Source organism: Astyanax mexicanus, chromosome 5 (genome assembly GCF_023375975.1).
Source record: "Astyanax mexicanus isolate ESR-SI-001 chromosome 5, AstMex3_surface, whole genome shotgun sequence".
NCBI lineage: Eukaryota > Metazoa > Chordata > Actinopteri > Characiformes > Acestrorhamphidae > Astyanax > Astyanax mexicanus.
This window is the reverse complement of record NC_064412.1, coordinates 14,015,487-14,026,101: the sequence shown is the minus strand read 5'-3', so window position 1 is coordinate 14,026,101 and position 10,615 is coordinate 14,015,487. Positions and strand designations below refer to the sequence as shown.

The window sequence follows — 10,615 nt, the reverse complement described above, 5'->3', positions numbered from 1 at the left end:
TGACTGAATAATGAACTTTCATACAATAGAAAAATGTCAACAGTATGTCTTTTCTATTTAATTGGGTACTTGAGATTGAAATGTGATTCATTAGTCCAAACATGACAAGATAAGGCACAGTTAAAATAGCTCTCAAAAAAGAAAAATCAAATTTTTGTTTTTGTGTCCAGGTTGTATTTAATAACAGGGTACAATTTTGAAATTTTGCTTAAAAAGAAATGAAAGGAGTTGAAAATGTTCTGATCTTTAGACAGTAATTTGCATTATCAACATTATGCCTCATTTGCCAGTAAAAGCTTTTAAGAGGTGGTTCATATATAAAACCGTTTATGGAGCATGAAGGTTCAAACAGGTTTTTTTGAACAGCTGATCAATATTCCAATCAATTTGAATCTGACTACGAAAGCAATGGATTTCCTATGGACAGATGCTGCATGTAAAAAAAATGGCTACGCAAAAATGTTGGGAGAGATAAATAAACAGTGCTATGCAGTTATTACCACTGAATCTACATGAGCACAAACAGCCTGTAAATATAAAGTACTGTGTTAACATTCAAATGTTTTCAGGAGAAGGTGTGATTGTTGTTTTATTGAATCCTCTGAATCCCATATGTACACTATTTATTTTAATAGAATGCATCTGTAAGAGGCAGGTGTGAGAGTCTGTGAGAGTTTAGATGTCGTCCTTGTCTTTGGCGCCGTGTTTGAGGATACGGGTGAATTCAGCGTAGTTGAAATTTCCTTTCTTGTCAATGGGAGCCTCTCTGAACAGCTCATCCACCTCCTCATCAGTAAAACGATCCCCCATTGTGGTTAACAGCTCTCTCAGGTGATCTTCATGAATCACACCTGCACAGGTGAAATATGTAAAACATTGATCAATAAAAGAATGATAGTGTGGCAATAGATACATTACTTCAGAACGACATATTTAGGGGCAGTTTCCTGAAACAGAGACTAAATGTTTGTTAGGCTTTTCAACCATATTTTAAATCATGTTGTAAGAAGTATTAGTGTTAGTATTCTCACACGCACACAAAAATATTTATTATTAAAGTTCTACATTTTATTATTTTAGTAATAGTAATGTGGTATTACAAGAATATTGTTGTTGCACAATTTTGTAAAATTTTGGATAAAATCTGAATTTGTTCTTACATTGTATCAAGGTTTTTATTGCTCCTGCTATATATTTTGATTGTAAAAATACAATATTCTTTGCATAATAGCAATAATACAGTATGTCTATTTATTTGTCAAACATAACTGATCAACAAAAAACTAAACAAAGAAAATATATGCAAGTGTTTGCTAGGGTTAATCTGTGTCTGGTAGTGTTGATACATACATTATATTTATTGTTCTTATACCTATTTTATTATTTTTTTACCGATTTGCTAATCAGTGTTGCATTTTAGGAGCATTATTGTTGTTGCACAAGTTTTACGTTTTTTATATACTCTGAATTTATTTTTGTGTACATTTTGTTTCAAAATTTCACATTATATGGGGCAAGAAAATGCTCCAAAATTGTACAGAATTATATATTTTAACTTTGACCTTCATTAAATATTAACAAGGTTTATATTGCCCCTGCTAAATTTCTGCAACATGGCAACAATACAGTAAAAAAATATTGTTTTTTTTAGTGTAAACTGTTTGTAAAAGGCCACCTTACATTTAGCATAAAAATGTAAAGTTGACCTCTAGCAGCTAATAATTCTGGACAGTTAAAAGAATTCGAAATCCTACACACATTAAAACAAATGTTCACAACATGTTTTAAAATCACAGTATTCCCTGATCTGAGGACAGTTATGTTACATTTCTGATTATTGTGAATGGAAGAGTTTGCTATTGGTTAGTTAGTAGGCCAGTAGTATGTAAGTGTTATATTTAACTTACCAGAGCCCTCTTCATCAAAGCAGGCGAAGGCATTCCTGATCACATCCTCAGGGTCAGTTCCGTTCAGACGCTCTCCAAACATGGTGAGGAACATGGTGAAGTTAATAGGACCTGGAGCTTCACTCATCATGCCCTCCAGGTAGTCGTCGGACGGGTTCTTACCTGCACACAGGCACCACATACATGAGGGCAAAAGCTGGGGTTGCAAAATCATGCTGAAGTAAATAAAGAATACAAAATAATGGTCAAACACAATGGGACAGTTTCACAGATATTGATTAGGTCTAGTTTTGGACTACACAGCATTTTGAATGGAAATTTTCAATTGAAAGGAAAAACATAATCTATGACTAGGCTTAATCCCTGTTTGGAAAACTGACCCTAGATGTTTAAATGCATTTGATGTCTTTAATTTCCATAAAGAACACATGCATTTAATATCAGGGGTGTTTACAGAGTCATTCATAAGGCTGGACACACCTTATTTTTCAATGTTTATTTTTCCAAATAATACTGAACTCCTCCAGACTATGAAGGAACACATAAGGAATCTTTTTGTATTGACTGACCTTCATTTCTTAAAGTATTTTTTTTCTTTACTTAGTTGAGTAGTTCTCACCATAATATGGATTAGAACATTACTCAAATAGGGCTATTCACTCTATATAAAACCTACCTCTTCACAACTTTACAACTGATGCTCTCAAACATATTAGGAGAACAAGAAATTCAAATAATTGACTTTTGATGAGTTCAGCACAGCTAACTGAAAGCCTGAATTCCAGGTGACTCTACCTCATAAAGCTGACTGAGAAAATCCAGCTAAGAGGTGCTACTTTGAAGAATCAAAAATATAAAACATATTCTGGTTTGTCTAACATTTTTTTGTTTACTTAATAATTCCATATGTTTTTGCTTCATAGTTTGGATGACTTAAGTATAAATCTACAATGCAGAAAAGAAAAAAAAAATCCACTGAATTTATGGGTTTTCCAAACTATTAACTGATACTGTATATCTCTGAAATCACTCAATTTCAGATATAGAACTATTTAGGAAACAATGCATTTAACATGTATTATTGGAGTTATTATTTGGTACAGTTCAGAATGCAGGCAATAAAAAACAACCTCAAAAAATACTGTTATTTCTCCACAAATATCTCTATTCTCTTTCTTACCCAATGAGGCAAGCATGTCATGCAGATCCTCCTTGTCGATAAACCCATCCCTGTTCTGATCGATCATGTTGAAGGCCTCCTTAAACTCCTGGATCTGAGACTGGTCGAACATGGCGAACACATTGGAGGTGGCCCTCTGGGGCCTCTTCTTGGTGGTCTTCCCCTTGGCACGTTTGCTGGACATGATGGCGACTGGCTGTAACTGGAAGAGAGTGGGAGAAGAGACATTAAGTAGGTGACAGTGCTCTACAGACCGGCTGTCCTGTGTGAAGTTGTCAGTTCTGTAGTTAGTGCACTGATAACTAGCTTTCGGTCTTTAAACAGGCTTTAAAACAGGCTTCAGACTGCAGTTATGATTAATGAAGTGGAAGAGGAAACATGAGGGTGTTGTCATGGAGCAACCCATGGAATCCTGTCTCCGTTCCAAACCATCACACTGATCATTCCGGGAATTTTCTTTGTGATACTGACTCCAGACGTATCCATGGCACCACAGAAAGTCAGGAAGGTCGTATGCAGCCACTGATCTTGCCCACATTTGAATGTGTAAAATGCCTGTTATTACCTCAAGCATGCAGCCTGGCCCAGCCGTGTTGTGTGAGACTGTGTGTGTGTGTATGCATGCAGGTAATCCAGTAACTACATGCTTCATTTCACTCAAGCAGAAAAACAATGTTCTCCTCTCTGTGTGAAAAAACAGCACAGGTTTAAATCTTAGCTCCATTGTGTTTGTTAAACACAAGCTTATTTGATATTTGGAAAATAAAGCATTTCTGGCTTGGCTTTTGTGTGAATATATGCCTTTCTGTGTCTGCCTGTGTGTGTGTGTGTGTCTTCCCATTTCATTTGGGCGTTGACTTACATCCATCAATACAGGAAGGAGGCACTGCTAATATCTGTTATTTTACAACACAGCAGAGCCCTGGCAAACCTTTATTAAACTGCTGTGTGATAAAAGAATTAATAATTAATAATAATTAATAATTGACACTAGTTAAAGACATTATTAATTATTAAATCTTTAACTAAGGTCTCACATCTTTATTTTTTTAAAGATTTTTTAAGTAATAAATTTGAGTAATGTTAAAAATATCTTAACAAGTGTCAATTATTAATTAGTCAAGACACTACTTAACATTGAACAATTTTTATTGCTGTTAAAAAACTTTTTTTGTTTGTTTAGGGATGGGTAAAACCTTACACAATCCTCAAATATATAATAATATTAAAATCTCCATTGTACAAATTTTCATAATTCTATTTGGTAAAACCTTAAAAAGTATAATACGCTAAAATGATTTGATTACCATTAAAATTTTCACCAAAAACAATCAACATGTGAGGAGTGATTTATGCAGGAAAGGCAAACTACTGAAAGACACACAGTGACCTCTATTGGATTTTTTTAGCCTAAAATTCCTCTACTGATTGGTAGAGATGGCATAAAGATTAGTTACTTCAGTATAGTAAGTAATCTGTGCTCCACCGAACAGTTGAGCGGGAGTTAAAGGGTTCAAAGAAACTTTGTTCTTAATACCTACTTTCATAATTTTTTTTACAAAGATTCTGACTCACTAGTAGGGCTGTCACAACAACTATTTTTATTACACTATTTTACACCCAGATTTTTTTATATAATGAATAGTCAATAATAATAATAATAATAATAATAATAATAATAATAATAATAATATAATTTTAATAATAATAATAATAATAATAATACCTTTCATTCATTTAAAATGCAGCTGAACAATGAAGTGAGCAAAACACCAGAACATTTTACAAATAAACAAAATAAGAAAGTAAGTAAATAAGTTAATAAGAAACAACAAAAAACAATCTAAGAGCAAAACTCAAAATCAATAAAGACAAGATTAACATGAAAACCCATTGTATGATAACAAACATTACAAAAATGTGGGTTTATACAAGAACCAGAAAAATAAAAGAGACAAACACTACTAATTGTAGATCATTAAAACCTAAATAAACATAAATAAATAAAGGTTGGGAAGAGACGAAATTGTGACAGGATGTTGGGCACCCAAGGATTATAGATTAGAGAGGCTATCAAATCACCGGACTACTGTGGCACAAGCCTCAGGATGTTTTAAAGATGGTTAAAACAAAAAAAACTCCCAACCCACAGAGCAGTGCCCATCCCCCCAGATATATAGCTGCAGACCCGTCATAATGCCCATGCAGATACTTGTCAACAATCAAAACACCTATTATGGGATTACAAGCGTCTGATCTCTACCTAGAACCAATGGAAGAATGTGGAACTGTGAGCTATTTTGGTTGCATGCCTGATGTCCATTAATTTATTAGGTTGACAATTTTAATACTTTGGCACATCACTGAACCCTTCATCATCTAATACTGTTTACTCAGTATACTAAGTATATAGGACTATATATATATACGGTATATATATATAACTAAAATATAACTTTAATTTGAATATTCACTACAAAATATTATGTGTTATGTCACAAATATAATTTTTTCATCATTATATCATTATATCATCATAGGCAGAGATAATAAACTGCATTCCTGCTTTGTATTTTCCCTTTTTACTGTTGTACTTCATTTCCTGTGTGAATTACAGAGTTGGAGTCATATTTCAGTCTGGACGGACCCTCGACTAAAATAACCCCTCATAGCGTCAATATAAGCCATGTCCTGCCCACAACTACAGCAACAACAGCCACCACATCTGATGATACATGATTTGTGCTGCCTGCTTTCAGAATAGCACAAACTCCAAATATACCCATTACTAATACCCATCTGCTGCTATCTGTACCTGATGTACTTGTTTTTAATGCAGTCAGTCATACAGATCAGAGAGACAGGTGTGAACTAGCAGTGACTCACTCTGAAACAGAAGGCTGTTAGCTAGCCTACATACTGAACTTTAAGATAACACAGTGACTAGCACACTGTAAATGAAGTGATGGTACATCTTCTTATGGTAATGAACTATAAAAATATAGGGGTCAGTATTAATGTAACTCTATTATCAATGTCTGTATATATGCATGTTTCACTGTAAATGAACACATTTTAACAAATAAAGCTAAAAATATATATGTTAACCTTAACTTTAAAGAACTTTTTGGACATTATATGCATTGTTTGTTGATTACCATGTCCACCGTGTTGCCAGGTTAAGTTAAATGATTATTAAATAACATTTTTTTTCATTATATTTTCTTCAATTTAAACATGCTTAATAATCATTGTTTATATTGTTTATACTAAAAATATCAAGCTATTTAATCTGGTCCAAGAATTCCCTGTCCATCCCTTTTTCTTGACAGCCTTTATACTGGTCAACCATGTTTTCATTAAATGCCAGTTTTTGCTAAAACTGTCCACTCTGTCATGCAGCTTACCACAACAGGGGTAAAACATGCATGACAGGAAATAAAAGTGGGCATATATAAATAGATTAAGCTGGAAATATATTAAATATTGTATTCTGAGGTCTTATAAATATGATTTTTTTGAAAAATTTGAGGAACAAAATACAGTATTCTAATAATGACATATAGAGGCTGTGGGTAATAGTCCAACAATTAGACTTGCATACTGACTACTGAGGAGGCCCTAATATGGTCCTAAAAGAGCTGCTGGAAGACTTCATTTGCATTTTAAGTGTTCATTAAAGGCTTACTGTCCCACAGTATCAACTGCTAAATAAAATAAGCAAATTTTTGTAAAGGAAAGTTGACACAAGCCTTATCTGGTGTGCAAATACTCTGTGGTTGGCTGTCTTTAGTCACCAAGAGCTTATAGTGGAGGAAATGAATGTCACTTAAACTGTCAGTTCAGAAAAACAGTCTATACTCTTATTTTTATATAAACCTCAATATTGTTCAGTATGTATTTCTTTGCAGGGACAGTGCATTGACGTAAATGTGCTGGTATGTCATCTTTCTTTTTAAAAAGTGGTTTTATTTATATAGAAATTTGTAATTATAGAATTTTTTAAAAACATAGAGTCCATTGCTCATACAAGGATGTTAATGCAATTAAATTATCATTAATTTAAAGTGTTATAAAATGGTCTTAAAATAGCAATAACACAATAGTTTTATGTATTCATTTATAGTATAATATATTTTCCAAACAAAAACTGTTAATGTGATATATATACAAATACAAAATACAAATACAAATACATATATAAATGAAAAAAAGATTAATGGATACTTGTTTATGTTTTTCTTTACAAGACCTATATTCAGCTTTTCTACTCAGTGTACCAGACTTACAAGCTCAGGAACTTAAAAACACTCAGAGTTAGGCTCATTAGAGTTACATAGATACTGACTAGCTAATGATTCTCCTTTACTGCTAATGTTTTAGTTAGTCATGTAACTGTTTCCCTTACTGCTTTTAAATAATCCATATTTGCCATTATCTGTGTGTTAATGGAGGTTAATCAGATAATTAGGCCTAAATAAAAAAACATCAGATATGAGAGAAGCTAGGGTATGTTCCTATAAAGTGGACCTCTTCTCTATCCCAGGCCTCGCTCTAAATGCCTACAGTCTTACAATGCAGAACAACAATCACTTCAGATCCTAGGTCATTGGAGCCAGTAAACATTAGGTTAAGGCTGTTACTGTTTAAATTAAGGAGTCTGGCAGTCTAGTTACATGCTTTATTTGGAGCAGTGTTAGCTTTGTAGATTATAACTGCATCATACGGCTAGAAATAACTGCAGGGTAAAGAGTTAAAAAAGGTCTGTGACTAAATGACAGAACATTACTGGACGTTAATCTCTCATACACAGTGTCTGGATCAACAAAGATCTGTTACAGTGTGTGTGAGAGAAAAAGAGGGAGCATGGACCTCTGTGTAAAGGTTCACAGAGCTGGTGAAATTCTTTCTTCTAATCCATCCTGATGGGGGAAAAAAATCCAACTGTCCATTTCTCTGTGAAGGCCCAAGTCAAGGTCGACTCCAGCTAAAAACCCAGTGTACCCAATCTACCTCCCACGTTGCTATGAACCTATGAACCTGCTATGAACAGCTAGTGATTGGCAGGATATCACCTCCACTCGCTGTCCATTGAGAAAAAAAAGGGTCTTCAAAACAGCAACTTAACTCTCAATGAAAGTCAATGTAAAAATTGTTTATTTCAAGTAACTTTGAAACACCTCTATTGGTCCAATCATCAAGAAAGTTTGACAAAGTGTCTGTTCAAATGTTGTAGTTAACTAAATATCCACAAAACAAATATAGAGATACCAGCTGCCGGAGCCCAGAGAGAGCACAACTGGCCTTGCTCTCTCTTGGTGGGTAGATGGCGCTCTCTCCTTACATCACTCCAAAGGGTGATGTCACTGATGATGAATTTATTTTTATTTTGCCAAATTGAAAACCTCTAGAATATGACCAAAAGAAAGATGGAGGATGACAAGCCATCAAACCAAGCTGAACTGCTTGCTTTTTTGCACCAGGAGTGGCATAAAATTATCCAAAAGCAGTGTGACTGGTGGAGGAGAACATGACAAGATGCATAAAAACTGTGTTAAAACAGGGTTATTCCAACAATTATTTTGACTGTTTCTCATTTTCTGCAAATAAATGCTCTAATTGACAATATTTTATTTGGAATTTGGGAGAAATGTTGTCTGTAGTTTAAAGCAGTTAAAAGCTAAATCAGAAACTGATTCAGAAACTGAAGTGATGTCTTATTTTTTTCCAGTGCTGTATATAATAGTAGTAATATAGTTTTGTTCCTTCCATTTTGTGCATTTTATTTATCAAACCATATATCTTCAAAATGTCATATTTGGAGACAAGAGGAGATGTAAAAAATCTATAGTGAAAATTACAGTGGAAATAAATTTAACATTTTTAGCATTTTGACACAAGGCAAACAAACAAGAACCAGATTAAATGTGATTAAAAATGGCAAAAAAGTGAGATACAAAGTTGTTCACATGAGAATTCTATTCCACACTTATGGTACAATCATAGTAACAAAATAATACTAGCTTCAGAAAATGTTCAAGCTAAGATAATATGCTTTCTGTTTAGAAAGACGCATTCTGTGTAGTTAGAGTGTGGTTAAAATTATTTTTCTCTCTTCGTGTACAATTAAGAAAATAAAATTAAACAAAATTGACAAAAAGCCAGTTAGATCATACTTGTAAGTCATCTGCCTGATAAGGCAGGTTTATTTCTTTATTAACTCTGACTAAATATCGACTGACACTGTGATATACAATTATAAATACCGTGATATTACTGAATAATTATCAGTATCGCCTGCCACTACGCACTTTCTCCACACAACTGGACAGACGTCAACAGCTTCATCCCACAGCATAACTCATCCCAACACCACAGCTCAACACAGGCGTTTAAAACTAGCTATATATTTATATATGACATGCAAAGAGAAGAGAAAACATGGCAGAAAGAGGCTCCTCACCTTAGCTTCAGGTGGTGAAGTGAGCACCCCACTAGGCTTTGTAAGCGTCTGCTGTGGAGAGAGCAGGAGGGAGGCTGTTACTATCTATCACTGGACAAAAGTTTGGTGCTTGAAAGCATCAGCTTGGAAATAGGCCACACCCATTTCGCATTCGACCAATCACGTTTGCTGGTTTTCCCAAATGGGGCGGGGCTTAAGTAGGGATTTAGCCAAATAAGGGCAAAGAATGTGCAGGCTGTGGCCTGCCCTGGTCCTGCTACACCACAGAATGGGATACTCACAGGAATGGGGCCGAATTGACAGAAACACAGATAAGGCTGCCTTATTTAGAGAAAAAAGGCAGGCTTGTGTGTCTTTGAGTGAGTGTGTGTGTGTATCTGTGTTTGGTATGTTTGTGTGTGTGTGGAAGCTTCAGCATCAGATGGACAGAGAAGGTATCAAGTGGTTTCTTTTTAGAGTTTATGAAACAAACCCACACTGCTGTTTACAGTATCAGTTAAAAAAAACTCCTTAAATAGGCAGAGATCTGGCTCACACATGATGACTGGATGTTCTGGGGATCTTTATTGAACCCTAGCTTACTAATCTATACCACCCTTACCTAACTCCTGACCTCTGCTTCCAAGCAGATACCTTTAAAGGATGTTCCCCGGATGCTGTAGATGCTGTATGGATCTTGCTGCTATGATTGTATCTGTAGTTTTTAAACATTCATTTGCAGCACAATGGAACAGTCAAACAAAAGAGAGTGACATAAACAGGAAGAAGAAGATGAAGAAAGTAGAAGGAAAAGGAAAAAAAGAAAGAAGAGAGGGAGAAAGTTTATAAGATGAAGTTTTATGATGTTTGGGTTTGAGTGAAGGTCCATTCTTTAATAGTAAATGTGTTACATGAAGTGTTGTGCATAATACAGCCTACTCTACTACATTAAGCCTATTAGATATCACTCATAAGAGTTTAGTAGGGCCTGTTTAAAGTCTGAAGAACACAGTGTTTATGCAGTGTTTAAACATTTGCCTGTGAAGGGTGCTGGAAAACTGCTGTTACAAGCAAAGCCCTGGATGC

General features: G+C 34.6%; 1 protein-coding gene across 1 annotated transcript; it reads right to left on the bottom strand.

The window, feature by feature from the left end:
* Positions 1 to 49: 49 nt before the first annotated feature.
* On the bottom strand, positions 50 to 9,660 carry myl9b (myosin, light chain 9b, regulatory). The gene is made up of 4 exons (XM_007253301.4): positions 9,551 to 9,660; positions 3,088 to 3,289; positions 1,908 to 2,069; positions 50 to 851 (listed from the first exon to the last, which is right to left on the bottom strand). The coding sequence occupies exons 2-4, from the start codon at positions 3,269 to 3,271 to the stop codon at positions 676 to 678; spliced, it is 522 nt and encodes a 173-aa protein (XP_007253363.1). The 5' UTR covers positions 3,272 to 3,289; positions 9,551 to 9,660; the 3' UTR covers positions 50 to 675.
* Between the last annotated feature and the right edge of the window lie 955 nt (positions 9,661 to 10,615).

Coding starts and splice junctions, on each gene's coding strand:
- myl9b (XM_007253301.4), bottom strand. CDS start 3,271: ATGTCCAGCAAACGTGCCAAGGGGAAGACCACCAAGAAGAGGCCCCAG. Junction 2,070..3,087: donor TGACATGCTTGCCTCATTGG/GTAAGAAAGAGA, acceptor GCCTGTGTGCAG/GTAAGAACCCGTCCGACGAC. Junction 852..1,907: donor CTTTGATGAAGAGGGCTCTG/GTAAGTTAAATA, acceptor TCACCTGTGCAG/GTGTGATTCATGAAGATCAC.